This window comes from Gopherus flavomarginatus, chromosome 4 (genome assembly GCF_025201925.1).
Source record: "Gopherus flavomarginatus isolate rGopFla2 chromosome 4, rGopFla2.mat.asm, whole genome shotgun sequence".
NCBI classification, from domain to species: Eukaryota; Metazoa; Chordata; order Testudines; family Testudinidae; genus Gopherus; species Gopherus flavomarginatus.
The window spans coordinates 9,852,163-9,878,890 of NC_066620.1; the positions used below are offsets into that span (position 1 = coordinate 9,852,163).

At 40.9% G+C, this 26,728-nt stretch overlaps 1 protein-coding gene across 2 annotated transcripts in view; it reads left to right on the forward strand.

The window, feature by feature from the left end:
• The window catches only part of PLCB1 (phospholipase C beta 1), a 663,557-nt gene that overhangs the window by 469,842 nt on the left and 166,987 nt on the right, over positions 1–26,728 (forward strand). For both annotated transcript variants that reach the window (XM_050952023.1, XM_050952024.1), the window contains exons 10-12: positions 1,884–2,030; positions 13,316–13,473; positions 18,522–18,604. In XM_050952023.1, the coding sequence (XP_050807980.1) occupies positions 1,884–2,030; positions 13,316–13,473; positions 18,522–18,604 (388 nt within the window). The remainder of the gene's footprint in view (positions 1–1,883; positions 2,031–13,315; positions 13,474–18,521; positions 18,605–26,728) is intronic.

A 26,728-nucleotide genomic window follows, 5' to 3' on the forward strand; every position in this document is an offset into this window, starting at 1 on the left:
CTTACTCTTTTTGCTCCAGCTGTGAAAGGGAAAGCATTTAGGCCTCAGTCTGTTGATGATTGATTAGTCTGTGTCACAGCATCCAAGGAGCCCAGGAACGCTGTAGTCAGATTACTATGTTCACACTGTGGATGGGTTCACTGTTTTCCCTTTTATCCTTCTTATGGTCGTTGTCATGAGGAAAGAATGATGATGGCGCTATTCCATATTCTCACTGTGCTTTTTGTCGCGGAAATAGATTCATTTGGTGTGATGATTGTTGGTGGTTATGAGACCAAGACGTCAGAATTTAAATCTATTACACACTTAACACGCTTTTGTTCACTGGCCACATCCTCCTCTCTGATCAAAGCCAAATCCTGAAGTCCAGGCTCAGACTTAAACTAACTACTTTATGCAGGGAGAGCAAGTGAGCACATTTTCTCCTGATAATCTCAGGGGCCTTCATAAAGACCAGGTGCTATTTCCTTTTCATGGGTCAGGTTGCTCGAGGCATAGAACTTGTGACTTTTGTGATGATCACAGAGTTAGACAGTCTCAGAGTTAGGTACAGAACCTAAATCTTCCATGTCCTAGCCCTATACCGAGTCCGCTCGCTCCTGTAGTTAGAGATATTGTACAGGAAACTTTGGAGAGGCCATTTAAAACACATCTTCTTCCATCATGGAACCTGGCCTTGTTTGGAGACATCATTCTTATCTCGCTGTATCCTAGATTCTTCAAAGACAGATAAATCAGTATTTATTTATGTTTGTCTACAAGGAACAGCTAAGCAGTGCACTGAGGGAACAGCCTGAAGCTGTTGGATTACTACAATTCATCAAACAGATCTGTGGAGGAAAACTAGACAAATAAAATCGAGGGGGAGGGAAGGCGGGGGGGGCCATTGAGAGGAAATGTTATGGCTTGGCCCAGTGGATCAGCGTTTGTCAGATACAGAGTAAGCCAAAGTCTAGTGGTTTATAGCTCAAATTCAGCCTCTGTGTAAGTAGGCACAGCTTCACTGAAGTCAATGGGGTTGATCCCAGTTGTGCCCAGGCTGAGCTTGGTCCTGTAGTTTCGGGAGTGTTCAGATTGCATAAGTCCTGACACCCTGGGAAATAAAAATTAGTGAAATAGTTACAAAACAAAACACTAACTCACACTTGCTAGTCTGAGTTCATATATAGATACTGGAATCATATTGACAAAAGAGAATTTACCAGTTCCTTTTGATTGGTTTGTGCCCATAGCCTGCTGCTCCTCAGATTCCTGGTATATTTATTCCCCCAGCAGTGGATTTTTCTACTCTGTCCTTTATCAGAGGGGTAGCCGTGTTAGTCTGGATCTGAATCCTGTGGCACCTTATAGACTATAAGGTGCCACAGGATTCTTTGCTGCTTTTACTCTGTCCTTGTTCAGGCAAATTCCCAGTCAATGCAAAGAATTGAATGCAAACTGAGTTAGGATTTGGCTCTAGGGGAACTGGAGGGAATTAGAACAATTAGAAAGTCAATGAACAAACCACAAGAAATGGCAAAGTAGTACTATTTATGACATTTTGTGTGTGGGCCACATATGGGGACTTTTGATGCTTGGCTCTCATTGCAGTGAATGGAATGAGATCAAAAGTGTGGCAGATCAGTCTCTCTGTACGAGACTGTACAGTTGATGTCATGTGTTTAGATCCCTACACACAATTCTGAGAGTTTGAGTAATAATAATAAAACACTACAGTAAATGGTATAAATCTAGGCCATATTCATAACTAGTCTAATGTGATTATAACGTGGCCTTTCTCTTATGCCATATTCTAGATATGCGTTGAATGGGGAAATATGTATGTCCCGAGGATACTGTGCTTAGAATTAATGTGTGATTCCCCCGAATCTGTGCTTTCTCAGGACAGATATCAGTGGATGGATTTATGCGTTACCTGAGTGGAGAGGAGAATGGCGTTGTTCCACCTGAGAAACTGGATTTGAATGAAGATATGTCTCAGCCATTGTCTCACTATTTGATCAATTCCTCACACAACACCTACCTCACAGGTATAGTACGGGAAAGATCTGATGTCTTACTTTGCAATATTGATAGTGTATTTGCAGTCATACTGGATGGATGCACTAACCACTCAGGTGTAAATGATCCCACACTATTACTGTTTCTGAAAAGTAGGGACAACACAGCCAGTGATTTTTATCCTGTTTCACAGAGATGTTACCTCCTTATTCTTATTAATATTGAACATCCATTGGAAGTTATATAGTTCAGTCAGTGCCTGATCCAAAAAGCCTAGTGAAGTCATTGAAAGATCCCCATGACTTAAACAGGCTCCAGAGCAGACGATTAATTTGGAAAAGAAATGGTTCATTGTCTAGTGTCCAAGACAATTCTTCATTACAATTAGTGATAGGTGAATCAATATGGTAAAATCCTCATAGTAAGAACCTCCCTGCACCTACTTCATTTTTTCCCCTCTAATTGAAACTAATTGAACCTGAAGCTTTTGTGAGACCAACCTTCAAAATAGATTTGCTTTGGTTTGAGAGATTAGCGAGGTCCGGAATGGCCCGTGAATCTCCTGCTCTTCTGCCTCCTTCTTCTTAAGGAGGGTTAATCTGGGGGCAGAAATAGCTCAGTGGTTCGAGTATTGACCTGCTAAACCCAGCATTGTGAGTTCAGTCTATGAGGGGGGCATTTAGGAATATGAGGCAAAAATCTGTTCAATGATTTAATTGGGGATTGGTCCTTCTTTGAGCAGGGGGTTGGACTAGATGGACTAGATCTCCTGAGGTCCCTTCCAACCATGATATTCTATGGGCTGCTAACTGCCTTCAGCATCTAGGCTCTTTGATAGTGCAACCCAATTCTCAGAAATGCTGAGCTCCCAGAAACTCCCATGACATAATTAAATTAAGGGCCTGATCTGTATTATTTATGCACTAAAGTCAATGGGGCTTTAAAACACTCAAGACTGCAAGAGGAGATCATTACCCAGATAATGCTACATAAAGATTTTGGAGCCACACTTTTGACCTCTTTTATAATCTTGGCCGTAGGGTTTATCTCCAGAGAAAGAATTGTGACTTCACAATTTTAAAATGTTTTTATTCTATATTATATACAAACTGAGCATTTTTAAGCATGCTTACATAAGGGAATTTTGTTTGTTACATCTGATTTTATGTTAGCATCGTCTTATGTTATATTAAACAAGAAAGTAGTGATAACAGTACGTAGTAAAAATCTGGCTCATAGAATTGATTTATGGTCTTTTTAATGTTACTGATTTAGCAGACATGCCTTCGTTCTGCAAAATGCCCAGGAGCACGGATTCAAACACAACAATTCCATGTAGAAGCCCAATCTAAACAGGGCAAGTGGTTGTTAACTTGGATCTCTTATATATGTGTTAGTACTTTCTGCAGCACCTACTGCCGCTGTTGTGTAATTAATGAGCTGTCAGTATTTCCATTAGACACCCATATTGCCGAGTTTTATATCTTGGCTGTAAATTGTGTTCTATCCTAAAACTTGTCATGCTCTGCTCAGAAGCAGCTTTGTTTCTGCAAATTGGATTAAAAAAAAACCTGGCTGCTTAGAAGTTATGATTCTAATATACAGAAATTTATGATATTTAGAAGAATTCAAGCATTCTCCATACAAAAGCAGCTTTGTTTTTATGGTGATATTTTGCAGGCCCATTGTCTGTAATGTGGACTAGGCCCTACTGATATACAGAAGAATCCATTTAGTTAGAATGTTGCAGTGTTACAAAGAACTCCTGATCCATTGAAACTGTCACTTCAATAGTAAGGCTGTTGTCCAAGGAGCTGTAGAGATGTGGCAAGTCTCTTACATTCGTGGATAGGCTCATAAGTGGGAAAGGCAGTACAGGGTCAAATTCTGCTCTCATTTATGGCAGGATAAATTTGCAGTCCTGCCCTTGATTTCACTGGAGTTACTCTAGATTTACGTAGGTGCAGGTCAGAACATGATGAAGCCCTAAAGGTGTAACTTAAAAGCAACTAACAGAATGGACAACTAACTAACAGCTAACAGAAGCCAGGAAATACAGAATCAAGGATGAAACTTTGGCAGAAATCCAAACTATTCTGCTTAGATATCGTAAATGTTTTAGGACATTAAGTAATCCTAGGTTACATCCACACTACCCGCTGAATCGGCGGGCAGCGAGCAATCTATCGGGGATCGATTTGTTGCGTCTCATCTCTCACCCCACCCCCAGTGTAGACCAGGCCTTAGAGTGCATACCCTAATATCTCAGCACGAAGGAGTGAGTTACCAATTGTGTTTCAAACTTGCCTTGCCTTTTATGAGTTTAAGTCAGACCAAATTAGAAAAGAATTCCTACCAAATTGCACCAGCAGGTTACTTAACATGCATTTTGGGATAGTTTCAGAAGCTACTCTTGGAAATTATAGAATTGTAGGACTGGAAGGGACCTCAAGAGGTCTTCTAGTCCAGACTCCAGCACTCAAAGCAGAACTAAGTATTATAGAACATCCCTGACAAGTGTTTGTCTAACTTGCTCTTACAAATCTCCAGTGATGGAGATTCCACAACCTCTCTAGACAATTTATTCCAGTGCTTAACTACCCTGACAGTTAGGAAGTTTTCTCTAATATCCAACCTAAACTGCCCTTGCTGCAATTTCAGCCCATTGCTTCTTGTCCTATCCTCAGAGGTTAAAGAGAACATTTTTTCTCCCTCCTCCTTGTAACAACCGTTTATGTACTTGAAAACTGTTATCATGTCCCCTCTCAGTCTTAGTCTCTTTTCCAGACTAAACAAACCCAATTTTTTTCAATCTTCCCTCAGAGCTCATGTTTTCTAGACCTTTAATCATTTTTGTTGCTCTTCTCTGGACTGTCTCCAATTCGTCCATATCTGGTGGCACCCAGAACTAGACATAATACTCCAGTTGAGGCCTAATCAGCGTGGAGTAAAGCAGAAGTATTCCGTCTTGAGTCTTGCTTACAACACTCCTGCTGCTAATATATCCCAGAATAATGTTTGCTTTTTTGCAATGGTGTTACACTATTGACTCAAATGTAGTCCTTAGTGCTATTTAACATATCATTTGTGGATCAGTAAAGTTAAAATACTGTTATAGAACAAGTGAAAAAAAGTTGTCATAATTTAAACCAGAAAAACACAATATCATGCTGAGTGCTTTAACTTTTGTGATACAAAATGTGTGCCCCATTTCTTTGTGGGTTCATGGTGCTCAGTAAATCTGAGACAGCTGGCCTGGAATGGGACTTAATAATTCAATTTTATAGATCCATTACAAAAGCTGACAGCCATAGATTTTATTTTCAGGCCAGACTGGATACAGTTGTGTTGCTGTTTGCATTCGTTCAGCAAACACTTCATTCAGTTTAAAACGTAAACAAATGCTATTGGATTGTTATCTTATTTGTTGAATTTTGAAGGGGTTAAAGGCTTGGAAAGTTGGGAACAAAAGCTTCAGGAAAATCTGTGTACTCATTTGAGCAGTGCAAATGGCAATAGCAACCAATCATGTAATCATGATTAAGGAAGTAGGGAAACCATTCAGCCTAGCAATCCATCTTTATTATGGTTACAGTTATTGTCCTACTAATGATCAATCCTTTTGTTAGTTTTTAAGCTAAGAAAAAGGCATCCCCAAAGAAACACTGTTACAACACGAAGAGAAACATATACACAGTCTGACTTTATTTTTAATTGTAATGACCATTTTTCTAGCCTTTAGTAGAAACACTTGGCAGTACATCAAGTCCTGATTATTTATTTAGAACCGTTATTGCTTTCTCTCCTCCACCCCCCTTAAAGAAATGCAACAGTTAAGAACAAAGATAAAATCCATCAGGAAAGAAGTAATTTCTGTTAATTCGAACCTGGTTTAAAGAAATCTCCTTTTCGGGGGAAAAATATTTTTCTCACCACTGATTTTTTTAAAAAAGATATCCTCCAGACATTAATTGTGAGTCCTGTTTTGTGACTGATTTCTTTCCAGAGTTGCCTGAGGTTATTGCTATTGTCACAGTGGAGAGTGACACTGCTGCAGCTTTCCTTGCAGCACTGGAAGCCAAGCAATAATGATTGTTATCTATCACAGTCATTTTCACACACTTATTTAGCCTTTAAAATGTATTTTGCCATCTGCCTTTTTGCCTTGTAAGAGGAAAGACAAATGCAGGATGCAGAGCTCATCAGTTTTGGGTTGAGTGTGTGTGTATAGACTGCAAAGTCTACCCAGCTAACTCCCAGCCCTGCTTCACCTCCACTGTCCATTTCCTCTACCTGTGCTCCTAGGCCACTGAGCAGCTGGGTTACCTAGGAAGGTGGTGGAATCTCCATCCTTAGAGCTTTTTAAGACCCAGCTTGATAAAACCCTGGCTGGGATGATTTAGTCCTGCTTTGAGCAGGGGGTTGGACTAGATAACCACCTGAGGTCCCTTCCAACCCTGATATTCTGTGATGATTCTTTGATCTCCCATGAAGAATTTAAGGCAGTTTTCCCTGGATACAAGTTCATTCTCTTCTTCTTTATTGCAACAATATTCTTTGCCTGCGCCACCCATCTGCCTTTCTGCTTCAAGTCCTGAGCCCACAACCTGCATTGCTTATTTTCAACCTTCCACACTTCCCTAAATCCTTCCCACCCCTGCGCCCCCCTCCCTCCTTGCACAGGATCTTGCAAACTTTTCCAAGCAGAATAGACCTTCCCAGCTTGTGAGTTACCAGGGAGTTTCAGGGGTGGGAAGGAAATTACAGGTGGGCAAAAAAACAAACAAAAACCGCAACACCATGATGCTCCATCTTCACAATTTCAAGAGACAACAATGTGCTGTTGAGGAAGGGGAGGGTGAGACGGGAGAGTGGCCATTCTGAGATTGCTGTGTTATATAGCAGCGCTAAGCTAATTTTCCTCTCTACTCACCATTTTACCTGCTGCCGCTGAACACTTGTTGAGCTTCTGGGACCACGCAGTAGGGTAGCAGGGGCCACACTACAGCAGGCTTGGCCCCCGGCCATCTCTGTGTAACATTCCACTGGAGTTATCTGGACCGGTGATCTGCTTGGTCACTCCAATCCTCCACTCTGGGAGCCAGCCTTACCCTGCTCTGCTGTGAGAATTCCCACTCCTAGGCCGTTCATGCACAGCCTCTGGCATGTAAGTTGCTCCTTGGATTGTGCAACCAAATGACACTAGCCAATATCTTCAGTCCCAGACACAACCCTAGGAACCTCCATCTTGCAATGTCCAGTTATGCCCGCTGGACGCTGCAAGCTTATATGAGTTCATCAATTTAACAAAGAAATTGATATGTACCAGGCTTGTTATCCCAAGGGGAGACTCTGACATGCTTTGTGGAGGTGCTTCTTTGCCTTCCCCATTTCCAAAGCCCACAATGGGAAGACCACAAAAGCCCACCCGAGTTTCCCAGGAGAGGGAAAAAGAACTGAGCTCTCAGCAGTTAAGGTTAGCTGGAACATTGAGATTTGTAACTTCACCTCTTACCAAGAAAGGTACAGGTACCACTCCGTCTACTCCACACAGCATTTATATTGCAACATCCAGAACTTACAGTACCCACACTGGCATGGGGATGCTTTGAGGATGCTTTTAAAAAAAAAGTGAAGAGTAAGTTATTTCATGATGTTCTCGCTTAAGAAATACATTTTAGTAAGGAAGAGAGGTTAGAGTACTTATCTAGGAACTGGGAGATGTGGGTCACATCCTTGCTCTGACACAGAGTCCCGTGTGACCATGGGCAGTCACTTAGCCTCTCTATGCCTCAAGTCCCCATCTTTAAAATGGGGAAAGTAGCACTGCCCTACCTCATGGGGTGTTTTGTGAGGAAAACATGTTTAATATTGTGAGGTGCTACGATACTATGGTAATAAGGGCCATACAAGTACCTCAGATTTTAGGGCTGGTCTGACACCATTTGGAGTCACACTAGCTAGGGTAAGTATTTTAAGGACTGTAAGTCCTCATTCTTCCGGCCATGAGATGATCACCAGCTGCCGTCATAAATTCCATCCTGCCCCAATACAGTGTCACACAGCTACTGTATAGGGGTCTTACACTTTCCCCTGAAGGTGAGATTGGTTACTTTGAGTGACCGGTTACTGAACTAGATGGACCACTGTTGTGGTCTAGCGTGGCAATTCTTACTGCCCAACATAAACCGCCCTCATTTGGGATTCATCTCAAGTCTGCTACTCCATCACTTGTCAGAGTCTTAGTGTGCCATGGAGGCAAAACTCTTAGAGTATGTCTACGCCACAGTTAACCACTTGTGTCTGGCCTGTGTCAGTTGGCTTGGCTGCAGGGCTGTCAAATTGTGGTGCAGACAGTCAGAGGTCCCAGAGCTCAGACTCTAGCATGAGTCTGAATGTCTAGATTGCAGTTTTCCAGTTCTGCAGCCTGAACCCTGCAAACCCGTGTCAGCTGAGACACGCCAGCCATGAGTGTTTAATTGCAGTGTAGACAAACCCTCAGTTCTTGAGGACTAATCATTCAGGCTGTCTTTAAAGCAGCTGGTACTAATAGCTTGGAAGAGTTCAACCTTCACTAGCTGCAGAGATGACCAGGCACAATAGAAAACAGCCGTAAGGGTAGGATGGGAATATATGATACACAGAGAGAAAATAGGTATACCCAAATTAAAGGGCAGGTTAAAAAAAATCCACAACTTTTAATGGCCATTCATCACTTCTTTGTTTCCTTGAGTCATTAACATTTTCTGTGCCCATTCTTGTTGCCATTTTGAAATTTCCTAAGTTTGGGCATATTCTTTAGTGCAATGCTCAGAAGCCTGTGGGGCAGAGTGCATTAAAATTGAAGAGTTGTCCTCAAGCTTCTGTTTTAAGGAGGGCAAAGCCCCACTTACATACACTGGTACTGTACCTTGTTCTGAATGGAGTACCGGGGCAAATACATCCAGGCTGCCAACTTTGAGCCCTATGGCCACATTGTACTAGTCCCCTGGACTCTTTATCCATGTGCTATGGCGTTTTTCCACACCTGGTCCCTTACAAATGTACTGGGGAAAACTAACCAGCACACCAACTCATGCACCATAACACCCAGCGAGTATAGTCAGACACCTAGAGTGAAATCCTGCCCCATTGAAGTCAATGGGATTTTTGCCAGTGACTTTAATAAAGTCAGGATTTCTCCCCTGGATTGCACTGTGCAACATATGTGATTAGTAGCACGTGCTAGAAGCAGCTGCACACTGCATCTGTTTGAAGCAGTACTAAATTGAACTTTAGAATACATTCTTCCCCTGCCCCCGAGCCAGTCTGTTTGCACAGGAAGGATGAATGAGGGCCTCACACCTGACTTGCTCTGAGCTCACCTCTAAAGAGGCTAAGCGTAAGTGCAGGCTTTTGTCCTACACCATGTGACATTTTAGTTGTTTGTTGGTGTAATAACCTTAGTCCCAGATTTGGACCTTAGCGTCCAAGATATGGGGGTTAGCATGAAAACCTCCAAGCTTAGTTACCAGCTTGGACCTGGTACTTGCTGCCACCACCCAAAAAATTAGAGTGTTTTGGGGCACTCTGGTCCCCCTGAAAAACCTTCCCTGGGGACCCCAAGACCCAAATCCCTTGAGTCTCACAACAAAGGGAAATAATCCTTTTTCCCTTCCCCCCCTCCAGGTGCTCCTGGAGAGATACACAGACACAAGCTCTGTGAACCCAAACAGAGTGAATCTCCCTCTCTGTTCCCAATCCTGGAAACAAAAAGTACTTTCCTATTCCCCCCAGAGGGAATGCAAAAATCAGGCTAACAATCCAACACACAGATCTCCCCGATTCCTTCCTCCCACCAATTCCCTGGTGAGTACAGACTCAATTTCCCTGAAGTAAAGAAAAACTCCAACAGGTCTTAAAAGAAAGCTTTATATAAAAAGAAAGAAAAATAAGTACAAATGTTCTCTCTGTATTAAGATGATACAACACAGGGTCAATTGCTTAAAAGAATATTGAATAAACAGCCTTATTCCAAAAGAATACAAATCAAAGCACTCCAGCACTTATATTCATGCAAATACCAAAGAAAAGAAACCATATAACTTACTATCTGATCTCTTTGTCCTTACACTTGGAAACAGAAGACTAGAAAAAAGAAACTACTTCTCCAAAGCTCAGAGAAAGCAGGCAGGCAGAAAACAAAGACTCAGACACACACTTCCCTCCACCCAGAGTTGAAAAAATCCGGTTTCCTGATTGGTCCTCTGGTCAGGTGCTTCAGGTGAACAAGACATTAACCCTTAGCTATCTGTTTATGACAGTTGGTTTAAATCATTGAAATTCAGATTTGAAGTTACGGCTCTGGCAATCCGACACCTTGGGCATATCAGATCTGATGCTGGATGTTTTACGCATCAAATATGAAGCTTACTGCTATGCAAATATGTGCACACACATGTACTAGCGTCACTGAGTGAAAGTTTCTGCAAATCATGTTGTTTGCAGGCAGAATGGGTAATTGTAAGTGCAGGGATGTGGAGGCAGTAGGCTAGGCCCCCTGACAGCCAAAACAGCTGTAATGGATGAATGGTTAACACCTTGGATTCAAAATCAATGGGATTTCCTGGTGCAGTTGTGAATCTTGATCACAGTGAGGGGCTGCTTTTGACTGGGAGTCTTTTTCTAAAATACATGCTCTAGGAATTATTTTGGGGGGGCTCTGTGGCCTGTGCTATACAGGAGGTCAGACTAGCTGAGCACAACGGTCCCATCTGGCTTTGGAATCTATGAATCCTCAGCTGGTATAAATCGGCATCGTTCAATTGACTTTAATAGTGCAATGCCAGTTTATACCAGCTGAGGATCTGGTCCCATGTTTACTGGGAAATTCAGGTTTTGTCAAAAATACGTTCCTCCTTATTCAGTGCAAGTCAGTAGCAGTTAGAATACTATGGTGCTAAAGCAGATATTGCATGTATTGAAGAAGGGAACTTCAAATTTTCACTTGGAATATTGCTTTTATTTCATGTATTATAAAAATTAGTCATCCAAAGCACTAAACCAATTGATACTGTTTTTACACATTTGGTTGGCAGTCTTGCTGAGGACTGAATGTTCATGGACACTGAACATCCTCTCACCCTTAGCGGTGATCCTTCCAAAGAGGGTTTGAATCATGTTAGCAGGGTAACGTGGATAAGTGTCATATGGCAAGCAGTGCATATGATGCTTTAGTTAGAGACTTCTGAGGTCAAGGATTTCACAAGTCCAAAATGTTTGGTGCAAACCAGTAGATGATGGACAATAGTCTCCTGAGAAATCCAGTAGCATTCATCAAAATTCAGACTGCTTTGAGGGAAAACAAAGACAACCTAAAGGAAAACAGCTGTAAATACATACAGCTTTTCAGTCAACATAGATCAGAGGACCCAAACATTTAGAGCTGAGTTTTCAAAAACAGACACTTATAAGATGCAGACACAAAATGTGCATGCTGCGGCAAACAAACATGTGCTTGTGCAAATTAGGCATTCTGCAGGGGGAGTGGATAATTGTGCATTGCAGACGATGTGACTACATGCACGGTATATGTTTGCAAGCAAGATTACCTGCTTGTGCATCCATCTGCTTCTGAAAACTTATGGTGGAGAATCAAAGGGGAAAACATTTAAAGAAATCAGGAAGGAGATGTGAAATGTGGGGGAGTTATAACAGTGAGAGAGGGAGAAAGAATTGAAGGGAGACAGGTTCATATAAATACCAAGTGCATTAAACACATGTAAATGAGAGAAAAACTCTCAAACTTCAGTAGCAGAGTTAGGCCAGCACTGAGCACCTTTGAAAAATCCCATTCTCAGTTGTCTATCCCAGGCACCAGCCCTAAATAAGCATTTTCAAATAGGAGGGCTTTTTATTATTTTTAATGTGGATTTAAAATGAAAGTGTAGAGAAAATAGAAAGTAGACATTTAAATTGAGTGGAGCTGCCAGAGGAGCTGAGCTCCCGACAGAGAGCTTATCCACAGGAGGACCACAGTAATGGTGAATGAGGAGTGCATTTATTGACAGGTACATTATATATCTCTTTGACATACTTGTATGACCCCTGTTATCACAGTATCTGAGCACCTCCATGTGTTTAATGCATTTATCTTCACAACAACCCCATGAGGTCAGGAAGTGCTGTCCCCATTTTACAAATGGGAAAATGGTGTGTAAAGAGATTAAATGACTTTCCCAAGGTCACACAGGAAGTCTGTAGCACAGTGGGTCATTAAACCCAGGTCTTCCCAGTCTGTGGCTGGCATCTTGCTCACTGGACCATTCTTCCACTATCTTTAGTCTTCCATCACAGGATATTTGCACTGCCATTACTGGAGCTGAACCTATTGTGAAGATTGAGTTTCCGGTGCTGGAAGCCCAGAACTTTTCATAAACACAAAAATTTCATTTAAAAGAGAGGACATTTTTTCCCCTAAAGTCTCCATGTTTGAGAAAAAGCTGTTGGTTGTTTTTTTAATTTTACAATACGTCAGTATTGCAAACAGGTAATATAATTACATTTTTAATACATAGTGCGGCATCACCTTGGGAAATTTAACTAACCAAATAACAGTGGTGATTAGTATGATCAGTATTGATTTGGGAGCTACTGTTGATCCATGAGTAACTGTACAGCTGTTGATTTTCTCTTGCACTACACTGTCTTGTGTGTTACAACAAAAAGAGGTCTACTGTCCCAGTTTTGTGGAGTAGCCTTTGTATCTTGTGTTGCTTGTTTAAAGTGTAAGACGTGCTTTAGAAACTAGACTTTAAAAAGAGCTTTTTATTAATGTGAATTCAGGCTAAACTGGGGATCTGAGCAATTACTTTTGAAGGCAACGGTAGCAAGGAACTTTTTAAAACCTTGTTTATGAAGCCTTGCAATTATTACAGAATATCTCATTGATATCAAAGATGCATGTTTATCAGCCATTTGAAATATGAAAGATAGGAGAATAATAATGAGGCATACTGACATGTGTGTGTCTTTCTGTCTGTACAGGCCTTGATTCGAGTTTCCTGGTGGCTTTGCATCAGGGTAGCTCTATTGCCTTCAATGGAGTTAGTCCTGATTTCCACCACTGTAAATAAAGACAGACCCTGGGCTATGGCATTGTCTTGTGTTAAGTCATTTTCATTTAGATCTGATGCTCTTAAGATGTCTTTGACAGCTTGCCTGTCATCAGAGGGGGAATGATGTTATTAGCACTCATTAGTAGTAAATTTGTTATAATTACCCCAGCAGCCTAGAATGAATCCCCTTGTTTCATGTCCTTGTTATTTTGTTGCAGCTGGACAGCTGGCTGGTAACTCCTCAGTAGAAATGTACCGCCAAGTGCTCCTGTCAGGCTGCCGCTGTGTGGAGCTGGACTGCTGGAAGGGACGAACAGCCGAAGAAGAGCCCGTCATTACACATGGATTCACCATGACTACGGAAATATCCTTCAAGGTATAACGAGGCAACGCACTGTCACTTTCTCTGGGGTAGTTCCTCACATGTGAAATGTGTCCCAACACATGGCAGAGTTAAAAACCTTCGTACAGTGAAGGTAGATGGAAAGAGAAATCGAGTGACAAAGAGATGTTTTGAGATGAGTGTTGAAAACAGATGGAGAGTTGCTGAAACAGACAGATAGAGGGAGGATGTTCCCATAGTCCAGAGCTGCAAGAAGAAGATCATGAGTGGAGAGATGCCACATTGGGACAGAAAAGAGACTGGTGCTAGATGATAGAGCAGACAGACATGTATGGAGTCCGTGGCAGGTTTTATAAACAAGGAGGGCAAGTGTGAACCAAATCTTGAGGTGAATGGGGAGCCAGTGGAGTTGTCTGACGACAGAGGAGATGTGGCCACGTTTCTTATTACAGGTGAGAAGATGAGCAGGGGGATCCTGCATAGGCTGGAGTCTGAAGAGCTGGAACTGAAGCTATGACAAAATGAATCCAAGCAAGAGAAGAAGGCCTGAATGAGGATTTTGACAGAAAAGGAGGCAAAGCTCCAGTTCTCCCTCTCTTCTCTATCTGGCAGAGACTCTTAACTCCCTGCTAAGTTTGCTGTCATATGTTTTCTCTCCTTTCCGTGGCCTGCAGTTTTACTCATTCCTTTCCCCCTGCAGGTCTGACTATTAGCACGAAGGTTGCAGAAAGGCCTGCAGGGAGAACTTCTGTATAGCATCCCCTGAGGGAGAAAGGAGGCAGGAGTGCACACAGCATGGCAGAGGACCTCTTCCCCTCCAGGCATTCAAAAGCTGCCAACACCCTGGCACTTTCAGTGGCACTTGAGATGTTTTTCCCATGATTCCCCTGTACAGTCTGGTACCCACAGCTTGGGAATCAGTGGGTTAGTGGGGAAAGCAGGAAACAAAAATACTGAAGCTTAGAAGGCAGCAAGATAGTAACTGTAAAGATAAAGGAATAACAAAACTGTAAATTCCAAGAACTAGCATGACAATGGGCTGCCCATCCAGGTAGTGAGACATTAACAGTGTCAGTGGGACCTGAGCATTTGTCATAATTGATTAAAAAGTTTGCAGTAATATGTTTGATCGTCTCATGAAGATAAACCTGGTATTTGGGGATGGGAGCTGAAGTATAGCAAGTATGACCACAAACGTGTGTGTGTGTGTGTGTGTGTGTGTGTGTGTGTGTGTGTGTGTGTGTGTGTGTGTGTGTGTGTGTGTGTGTGTGTGTGTGTGTGTGTGTGTGTGTGTGTGTGTGTGTGCGTGCGCGCTTCTGGTATTTGGGGATGGTAGTCCACAGCAGTAATGTCTATTGGCTAAAATGCTGTCTCACTTTCAATCTACAGTATGTATTTGATCTGCAGTTTTTGTGCTTCCAGCACAAATGCTAGATAACGGTAATAGTACATTATCTAAAATGCTATGTAAGGGCAGCATTTTAGAGTTCTGAAAGAAATACCTACTGTTAACTTTAGATACTTCTTTTCCATGGAAATACATTTCCAGGCTTACTAATATGCAGACGACATTTGGGAAAATATCATCCTTCTGTGAAGTATCCTTGTATTACTGTGTATCCTTGTATTACTGTGATAGACTTGGCCATTTTAACAGCTACAGATTTTGTGTGTGCCTCTTTCACTGTGAGGGGCAAGTGTTTTCTTGTCTTGATAGTCATTCACTTAAAAACCAAGTAACACAACAACAAAGTACCTATATTTCACTTGCACTGAACTGCTTCTCTGCTTTTTTCACTCTTTTTCTCTAACTCTCTGCTGATAGATTTAAGTCACAGGAAATTGTAAAATACAACCCCTGGCACTATTATTACTAACCTTCCCATTTCACAGTTGAGAAAACAGTTGATGCTGATGGGTGTAGAGTTTGGTTTCTGAAAGTTGCTTAATTAAATAAGGTGGCTCTCAAGCTCTCCTCAGCCATGTACAAGAGTATAAAGAAAAATCTGTCTGATTCTTTTAAAGCTTACACAAGAATTGGGCCAGGAGATTTCAGGATCCAGTTCACATCTTGCTGGCGTCTGAAGTGGATGGGAGGGAAGTTTGAGTATGATCAGAACCTTTCAGTCACCCCTAATGCAAATGTCCTTTTACACGTATTTATTTATTTCTTGCTGCTTCTCTTTTTGCCTCTAAAGTGTATGCTGGCTGAGGAGAAGGAGCAAAGCAGTAGATAGAATGCATCAGAGGTGTGTGACTCAGTTCTGAACGATCATTGGCTCTGGATGTTGAGTGCTAGGGCATTGAACAATTTATGCTTGTGGCGTGGCTGTCACAGGCAATGCTGTTTGCTCAGACCATCGGTTTTGACTTACGTAAATAGATTTTCCGAAGTGTAGAGACAAAAAGTAATATGAATTCACTTTGAGACAACTTCATTCATTCGTTTTTTGTCTCCTCTCATGACTCAGAGCAATTTGTGAGACTTCTGTCTGCTGCAGATTGGGAGCCACTGCAGATATATGGCCTTATAGCAAAACCAACCACATTCCTCTTGTCAAATTCAGGAGTTGCTTTCTAGTTATATGCACTTTTTGTGTCTGTTCTTTGGAGAATCATTTCAAGTGAGTCATGCTCCTGCTGCAATGAAACATGGATCTTAGCATCATTTCCGCTCTGACTGAAGTGGATCTGTGTATAAATTTGGAGATGCAGAAAGCCCAGTGTCTCAAAAAGGGCCCATCACTTCATTGACCCAATGTTTGAATCTCACATCTACAGATTCAGCCAATCCCAGTACGGTGTCCAAGCTCTTACCCTTTCAAGCTGACTTTTCCCCCATTTCATTTTCTCCTCCTGTATTCAGTATTTTCATCCCATCTTAGGAGTTGCAGTGACAGCTGAGGAAGTAGTTTCATATGACTATACAGAACTAGTCCATAACTGGAGCAAAGTTCTCCTTCCAAGTGCACAATGGGGTGCTTATCTTTCATACTGTGCTCTTCCTTACACATGCAGAGCTCCCACTGCTATCCATACTGTTGTGCAGAGATGAGAAGAGAATTTTGCTCACTATCCCTAGCAGGTGTCTGAAATGTAACACATGCTGTACCCTTTCACCTGAACATGAGTCACAGGTCTCTTAGAAAGAACATTTCATAGAACGCTACTTGGCCCAAGTCTACTACAAAATAAGAAATAGATCTATGCAGTAGGGTTGAGGGGCTGCAGCTTAATTATTTTTATTATGCTTTCAGGGGCTCTTGTGGTCCATGTATGAGAGTGGTGAAGTCTAAAGGGAAGGAAATAGTAGAGCTACTACATCTTAAAGATCTAAACTAACCTTTCAGTAGATCATAATGGGTGGGATTTTCAAAAGATCCTTGCGATTAAGGTACACATGCCAGATTGGCTTTCAGTGGGACTTATGTGCCTAGGTCGCATAGGAACTAATAAAATAAATCCCACTCAGTGTCACAAATGTAAGGTGACATCAGTATTTTGTGATCTACCTGAGCTGGAAGCAAGTTTCATCTACAAGGAGGTATTTTGTACTGTGCAATGGTATGCAGTGTCTGTTGCTAGCTCTCATGGTTCACGAGATATCCAACTTTACTTACTTATGTATCATTTATTTGTCAGTTTTGCTTCTGCAAATAAACACGTAACCAGAAACCCATTGCTAGACAGAACTGACCCATTCTAGGCCCTGAGGAGGAAGATTCCACATTTGGAAATAGGAAAAAACAAATGACTTTTGAAGCTGCTCAGAGGCTAGAGCATGAGAAGGAATCTTGGTAGAGATGGTCAGAGTGCCAGCGAGGTAGTTAAGTGGTAAAGTTTGCTATTTGTTATATGGGGAGTGCATGTATACATATGTATAAAGTCATATAGCTGTGGAATCAGTTCTTCAGATGGTGTAACTAGTCATAGCTCCATTGATTTCAGGTGAGGATCTGCTCCATACAGTATAGATGTAATTTGATCTCTCTGTAGAGACATGAAAAATGTAAATATCAGGATATACACTCAGTGTTGCCAACTCTCGCTATATTTGGTGTTTTTTTCTTAAAGCCTTAGGCCCTAGAGTTGTATAAATGCACTGGAATCTCAGCTTTAATTAAAATAAAATTAATTTCTAACCTTCATGGCTGTATAGATTAGCTTGGGAAGGTGACTTCTAAAAGTTCAAAAGCCAGAAAGCAAATAAAAAAGAACTCTCACTAGATTAAAAAAGCCTCATTATTTTGAATTCTATTGTATGATTTTTGGTGCTTGACTCATGATTTTTTTTAATGACTGCATGGCTATAACAGCCTTCAATGTTAATCCACGTTCATCTGGAAGCAGGTTTATATTTCAAGAGGGAAATGTGAATTATTTCTAACAATAAGTGCATTGATATAGGACAAAATGGGCACACAGCTAAAATTTGTGTCATAAAATGATTCCTCTGGTAGATAAACTATTGCCATCTTCAGTCAAAGCTGAAAGGCAGCCTTTACAAATAAATAGTTCCATTTCGGAATCACATCTTTTATAGATTATTGCACAATAGGGTGCTAAAACTCAATGAAAAAATCTTTTTTATATTGTGCCTTGAAGGGTTTTCCCACATGAAACAGGAGAGGTCTGAAAATTTGTGCATCAGAGTACTACGGATTTTACAAAAAAGAAGAAATGAGAAAAGAATAAGATGATACTTAGAAGATACAACAGGCTTGTCAAATAAAACATGATTATTTTAATTCAAAATAATCCATGAAAGGTATAACTTTAGGCATGGAATGAATCATGGCTGCAAAAAGTTCTACAATAAGCTATTGGTTCAGTCACAGAGAGGCACAAAAACACGTCTGGAGTGAGATAACACTTTAAGTTTATAACCGTTTGGAGATCAGATTGTAGATCGGATTGAAAAAGCACATCCAGAGCTTTCAAGTTGTTCAGAATAAAAGGTGTGGGCATGGTTTTGAGTTCTTTTGTGTTTGCTTTACAGACAGATAAGTTAGATCAGGAACCAAAATATACCTCATTTAGCTATAAAGGGTTGTAACCTATCTGTGTCCTAATTTCTTTAGGAAGTAATAGAAGCTATTGCTGAGTGTGCATTTAAGACATCGCCTTTTCCGATCCTCCTTTCCTTTGAAAACCATGTGGATTCGTAAGTAATTACAGTGTCGCAATGTTTATTATAGTGTTACAATGTCAAGACACAAGATTATTTAGCATTTTTGTTATCTGGCATTATCATCAATCATTGCAATTACTGAATTTGTCATCCTACATGTAAGCCCTTAAGGTACTTAAACGTGTATAACTTCAAGTACGTGAGTAGTCTGATTGATTTCAATGAGATTACTCACCTTCTTAAAGTTAGGCACATGCTTAGGTACCTCGCTGAATTGGAGCCTTGCATGTGAGGGGGAATATTTTAACAATAATTGGCCAAATTCTGCCACCTGCACTCAGGTTTAATAGTATCTTTCTGCCCAAGTAGCCTCAGTGATTTTAATGGGCTTACTCCTGGAGTAAGGTTCTACTCCAGCAGAGTATGTGAAATTCCCATTGACAGGAAACATAACAAAAATGAAAGAGAGCAAGCGAGCTAGAGAATATGCTCTATCATATGTTTTAATGTACAGAGCAATTTCTTTGGAGGTTGCACATATGTAAATAAGAGTGGAAGTTGTCCACAGTGTGTGTCTTAGGGCTTGTCTACACTACCGCATGGGGTCAATCTAAGATAAGCAACTTCAGCTGCATGAATAGCATAGCTGAAGTTGATGTTCTTAGATCTACTTACCGCAGTGTCTTCGCTGTGGTAAGTTGACAGCTGATGCTCTCCCGTCGACTCCGCTTGTGCTCCTCATTCTGGTGGAGTACCGGAGAGTGCTCAGCGGTCGATTTATCAACGTGATAAATCGACCCCCACTGGATTGATCACTGCCCACCGACCCGGCGGGTAGTGTAGCCAAGCCCTTAGTGGAGAGCCCCAAAGTGACATTAGCGCGTGCATGTGTATATGTGTATTGGAGCTGGTAAGTAATGTTTCAACAAAACCTTTTTCTGGCAAAAAATGCAGATTTGTTTAAACCAACCCTTTTTTTTTGCAGGAAGGGGTCAGTTCTGACAAACTTCCCGATTTAAAAAACTTTTGGGAAGAAAGTGTTGAAATTGTTGAAACAACTCACATCGACATTTTCGACACAAGAAGTTCTTCTTGTTTGGATTGGAATGACTTTTCATTTAGAAATTTAGGTTAATGATAATTTTTTTCATTAAAAAAGTTGAACGTAAAACAAAATGTTTCGATTGACCAGAGCCAATTTTTTTCCTCACATTTTTGGTTTGGGCAAATTTTCAAGGTTTTGACAGTCTGTGCCAATTTGGTTGGAAAATTTTCGAAATCTTGAAAAATGCCCCATGAAAGAAAAACTTTCCCTCCCCTCCTCCAGGCTCTAACATATATATGATTAGTCATGGAATCAGGAAAGATTTTGGGATTCCCACTTTCTGTGCTATTAAACAAAGATAAAATGAAAAGGAGATGGATTTGCTGTACAGTGGATACTAATGCACTGTTCTTCATTGCCCACACTGATTGATTCACAGAACAAAATTAATATAGAGAAATGGCTACTCATCCCTCCCTTTTAGCAAAATCTAAGATTCCATTGTCTTATAGTGAACTGGGGTGTGTCTACATCATAGCAAAACAGTCACCAAAAAAATTAGGGAAACATCACATGCATCCCATTTCATCTGCACTTGACCCATACAACCCTGAAACTATGCTGATTGTCGTTCTTGCTGCCATTCCCTCTCCAATCACCCCTTTGTATCAACCCCTCGTTCCACTGGAGAAAGAAATCAGGAACCCTGGATGATAGACGTTTGAAATGTACCTATGTGACCAAATTCAAAGGTGTGGTTAAAGGTAACAAAGAGTGTGAAAGGAAATCTCAGTGTGTCACTTTCACTCTGAAAGACTGGAGAAATGTACTGTAGAAGTTGAAGTTGAGGGGTTGACCTATTTTATCCTACATCTGTTAGTTTCTTTCACTGGGTTCTTTCTTTCTGGCTCCTACGTAAATTGCACCAGCTGACACTCAGTTAAACTCCTTTACACATGCCCACTAATGTATAACTTACATCACCTTACGCATCACATCTGAATCTGACCCACAATCTTTAAGGAATATGCTTGTCCTGATCCTTATTCTTCAAATCTGTATCTTAAAACTATCAACAAACTTTGTTTAGAAAAGGCAAATAGGAGAATCAGCATCATGACCTGTTTATTAGCTCAACTGTTCAGGTCTAAAGATTAAACCAAAAGCATTAAGGATAAGGTCTTTTCCAAAGCACCAGCCTCCACTTTATTTTAAAGAAACAAGTAAATTAATAATTGCAAAAAAGAAAACAATTATTTTCAGAGGTAAAATAAGTGCCAAAATATCTTTTAAAAATGGGATTACATTTTAATCACAACTAGGTATATTGTAAAATTCCAGGAAGATGAAAAATCAGGAGTAGTTAGCACTGTGTTACTCCAGGTTTATGCTAGTGTTACCACATAAAAATCAATGATGTTTCACCATCATAAAACTGTAGTAACAGAGAGATGAATCAGGCCCTAGATGTATTATCTGCAGTGCTCTTTCATGTGTTACGATGACAATAACAAGTTATTAACAAAGGATATTTGGGAAAGCAATATCAAATGTATTCTGTTTTATTTGGCTTTAAGGTTGATTAACCATTGGTATTGGTTGTTGTTAACTTTCTGCTGCAATAAATTATCCCATTTAATGTGTGCAGCTTCTAAATTTGCCCTAGCCAAATGCTACTTCCAGTTATTTGACTGCATGTTATAATGAGACTTTTATTTCTTCACAAGTTGCTGGAGAATACGGCAATTAGTCATGCCGGTCAGGGAATCACTCATCTAATTTCATGGAATGCTTCTTCTGCCTTTCCATTTAGATGGAACATTATTTTTCTTCTAGATTTTCATGATCATTCAGGCCTAACTACCAGTTCATAATGCTAAGTACTTTTATAGCTTCCACTTCTGGAGAATTTGTGTAAATCCTGGTCTCATGGAAGTCAATTCCCAGTTATTTCTGTGGGACCAGAATTTTCCCTATAATTCTCAGCTATTAGATTTGTCTTCACTGAAAATTTTGGCTGAAATTCGAGTTGCATCAAAGTCAATGGGAATTTTGCTATTGACTTTAGCTGGTACATGATTTTACCCTGTATGTGTTGGTCATGTAATTTTTCTTAGTGACTTTTAGATCCCCTGAGGTAAATATTTGTTACTACCTTTCAACATTTTTCCCAGAAGGACTTACACGTCATGGAATTTGATACCATGTGAATTAGCTCCTCCATTTTCTTTACCACTATTCCAACATGTGGCACCATAACCTGCGTGTCATTTTCAACTCTGACCTCTCTCTCTTGCTCCACACATCTAGATTCTGTCAAAATCTTAATAATTCTTTGTGCACAACATCTTTAAGAGGCAGCTTTTTTTCCCCGTCCAGACAGCTAACACACTTATCCAGGCTCTCATCATCTCGTGTCTTGATATGGCAACAACCTTCTCTCTGGCCTTGATAAAGGCAATTTTGCCCTGTTCCTATCCATTCAGAATGCTGATACTAAGATATTTTTCCTAGTCTGATGCTTTGGCCACGTTTTGCATTCCTCCACTGGCTCCTTCTCTATCACATCAAACATTGGCTGCTTGTATTCACTTTCAAGGCCCTTCACAGTCAATCCCCACCCTACTTATCATCTCTCTTGCACCTTCAAGCTGTCAAAGCTCGCCTCTGATTGGCCCATGATGCCAAACTGCACTGCCCATTTGCTAAACTTTCAAACATGTACCTTCATACTTCCCCCATCTGTCTGTATTAACCTATTTTTTCTTGTTTTATATCGTAAGCTCCTTGGGTCAGGGATTGTCTTTTTATGTTTGTACAGCACCTGGCACAATGGATAAGCCCAGATATGTGCTTTTTTAAACAAGGCTCCAGAGGCAATCTTTGCAGTTCCAGGCTGACAAGCCTCACTTCAGTACCAGGTTGAAATTATAGTAAAGAACAGAATTATCAGACACATAGATGGTGTTCGAGAAGAGTCAACACAGCTTTTGTAAAGGGAAATCATGCCTCACCAATCTGTCAGAATTCTTTGAGAGGGTCTACAAACATGCGGACAAGGGCGATACAGAATACTTAGACTTTCAGAAAGCCTTTGATAAGGTCCCTCTCCAAAGACTCTTAAGCAAAGGAAGCAGTCATGGGATAAGAGGGAAGGTCCTCGCAAGGATCACTGACTGGTTACAAGAGAAGAAACAAAGGTTTAGGAATAAATGGTCAGTTTTCAGAATGGAAAGAGATAAATAGCAGGGTTTCCCAGGGATTTGTTCTGAGACTAGCGCTGTTCAATATATTCATAAATGATCTGGTAAATGCTGAGGTGGCAAAGTTTGCGGATGATACAGGATAGTTAAGTCCAAAGCCGACTATGAAGAGCTTCAAAGGAATCTCACAAAACTAGGTGACAAGGTAACACAATGGCAGAAGAAATTCAGTGTTGACAAATGAAAAGTAGCGCACATTGAAAAACATACTATACATCAAAAATGATGCGGTCTAAATTAGCTGTTTCCATACACGAAAGAGATGTGGAGAGTTCTCTGTAAATATCTGCTCAATATGCAACATCAGTTAAAACAAGCTAACAGGATGTTAGGAATCATTAGGAAAGAGATAGATAATAAGACAGTAAATATCATAATGCCACTATGTATGATATGCCCACACCTTGAATATTGCATGCAGTTTTGGTTGCCCCTCCTCAAAAAGATGTATTAGAATTGGAAAAGGTACCGAGAAGGGCAACAAAGATAAGTGTCTGTATGATCAGAGATCAGCTTCTGTATGAGGAGAGATTAAAAAGATTTGGACTATTCAACTTTGAAAAGAGACGACTAAAGGGGGATGTGATCGAGGTCTATAAAATCATGACTGGTGTGGAGAAAATGAATGGGAAAGTGTTATTTACCCATTCACATAACATAAGAATCAGGGGGTCACCCAATGAAAGTAATAGGCAGCAGGTTTGAAACAAACAAAAGGAAGTATTCCTTCACACAGTACACAGTCAGCCTGTGGAGCTCATTGCCAGGGGATGCATAAAAGTATAACTGGGTTCAAAAAAGTACTAGATAAGTTCATGGAGGATAGGTCCATCAATGACTATTAGCCAAGATGGTCAGGGACACAACCCCATGTGCTGGATGTCTCTAAGCTTCTGACTGCCAGATGCTGGGACTGGACTATAGGGGATAGATCACTCAATAATTGCCTGTTCTGTTCATTCTCTCTGACAAACCTGGCATCTGGACCATTGGTCTGACCCAGTATTGCCAGTCTTATGTTCTTATGTAATGGAGTTCTGGTCCATGACTAGGTCCTTGGCACTGATGATGATAATCATAAAAACTGAATGTCATTAATGACTCACTAAGGCATCCAGTATTGTGTGTAGGTTTTACAGTATAGAAAATAATTATAATGTTAAGATACATCATCAATGAATAGTGAGGTCAAAGGCAGCATACTGAAAAAAAACAGCACTAAGAAGAGGACCCACAAAATGGGAGTGGGGGTGTGTGTGAAACATTTAGACCCTTGAAAGCATTGGAAAGGCCTCAAAAAGACCTTGAGTTTTGAAGTGAGATTAATATAAGGTATCTAAAAATCTGAAGGCAGACACCTCTATAATTAGAAACATACTCATGACCTAGCAGCTAAAAGGTTAAATAATCCTTGGACAGTATCCCTCTAAAACCCATTTTAAGATTTAACTTAATTAAAGACAAACTCACCTTGCCGTTTTCTGCTAGATTTAGTATTACAAATATTAATAGATGTCATGCCCTCCGGAGTGACTTGAGTGCTTACCTCAGGGCAGACACCCCAAACTGATGGTGTGTTCTAAAATTAGATTTCACTAAGCCAGTAACAAATGTGAACTCCTGGATCACTGTTTCAGTCTTGCCATGGAGTCACAGACAATCTCCTTAGCCTTTCCAGTCTATCTTGCCACTCAGACAACCTGGACTTAGTGATAAATGGTCACTTATACTAAAAATCACACCACAGTCAGGTTGCTTCCAGTCCCAAGAGACCAGATCAACTGGTACCCTAGATCTTACACCAAAGACAGCATCTCTAGCAGTCCTGTAATAAACTAGCTAAAGGTTTATTAACTAGGAAAAAGAAATAAGAGTTATTTACTGGTTAAAGCTAGTAAACGTATATGCACAGATGGTTTACCATCTAAATCCTAAAAGTGATGGAGCTGTAGTGATCTGTCAGTTCAAAGTGTCTTTGAGGGAGAACCCTGGGGATTTCTGCCTCCGTTTAAAGATTCTAGCCCTGTAAGGGTTCAAACAGGGAAGAGTGAGATGGAAACTTTTGTTTTATTTCCCTCATTCAGCTTTCAAGTCCACAGGAGGGGAACTTCCTTGCATGTAGCATTTCCCAGGTGTGATGTAGCCATTAACCAATCCTTTGTATGATGATGTTCCTGGATGGCCCATTTGATTTTGATAGTTCTTCTGGATGGGCGGGTGGGGTGGGAGATGATTTCCACGCCTGGGCTCACTACTTCAGAGCAAACATTTTCAAAGTTGTAAAGCAAAATCTACAGATTTTCTTATCACATGGAACAGGGCTGCCTTTAGGCCTATTCCACCAATTCCCCCGAATCGGGCCCTGCGCCTAAGAGGGCCCCGCGCAGGCGCAGGGATAGATACCTGGCTGGAGATACCTTTTTAATTTTTACTCACCTGGCGGCACTTCGGGTCTTCAGCGGCACTTTGGCAGGTCCTTCGCTTGCTCTGGGTCTTCAGCGGCAGTCCTTCAGTGCCTCCAAAGACCTGGAGCGAGTCAAGGACCTACTGCCGAAGTGCCACCGAAGACTCAGAGCACCGCCCGGCGAGTACAAGCCCTACCTGTTTTTTTTACATGTGTGTGTTTTTTTACGTGTGTGGGGGGGGTTGTTTTTTTTTTAGTCATCCCTGCTGGGGCCCTGTCAAAACTGTTCGAATTGGGCCCCACACTTCCTAAAGCTGGCCCTGACATGGAATACCGACATTACAAGTGAGATTAATGCATGCAATTTACAAGCATCTCATAGAATAAAAAACACTAAATACACTCTTATAAGACTAATACCTATTTTGAGCAAAACTAATATACAGGTGAACTCTGGTCTTCAACAGTGAGTCTGTTCATACATAGCTAATACCTGCAGTCTTGGCAAGAGTTAGCAGCTGGTTTGCCAGAGTTACAATAGTGTTTTTAGCAAGGTTTCTTTTTCTGGATCCTCTTTACAATCTTTTAGACTGTAGGCTCTTCTGGGGAAGGACTGTGACTTTATGCATGTCTCATATAGCATTAGGCACACTGGCAACAGTTCACAAATAATAGGCTATTGTTATATGTAATGCCTAGAAGACCCAGTTATAGAGTAGGACTGCACTGTGGTAGGTGTCGTACATACACAAAACAAAAAGAATGGTCCTTCTCCCAGAATTTCACAATCTAAGTAAAGGGAGAAATATCAGTTTGTGTATTTCCTGCTTAACACATAGGGTATGTCTACATTATGCCCGGATTGGCGGGCAGTGATTGATCCAGCGGGGATCAATTTATTGCGTCTAGTCTAGACGCGATAAATCGACCCCCGAGCACTATCCCGTTGACTCTTGTACTGTAACGCCTCAAGTGTAAAGACACCTCGGTGAGTTGATCTAAGTACATCGACTTCAGCTACGTTATTCACATAGCTGAAGTTTTGTAACTTGAATTGATCTCCCCCCTCCCCAGTGTAGACTAGGGCATATTGAATGTTCAAAGGTATTATGTACCTCCCTTATCTTGTAAATAAAATCCTTTGCCATTGCACCTTTTGGGGGTTTCTTCATTTCCCATACTCCTGGTACAATTCCATACAGTATAGATCATTACTGCATGGCTCAGTTAGTTCTTCACACACTGAGAACTGAGATATATGTAGAGTTAGATGTGGGATTAGGACAGGATGGTACAATTTCCTTCTACTAGTACTAGTGAGGATAGTTCTAAACCTAAATTCTCTCTGAAGTGCTATAAGATTTCACTGTTGTCTAGGAGTGAAACTCTCACTACCTCCAGACATCTGGGTGGTTTTTTTCCATTGATGTGCCCATTTAAAATCT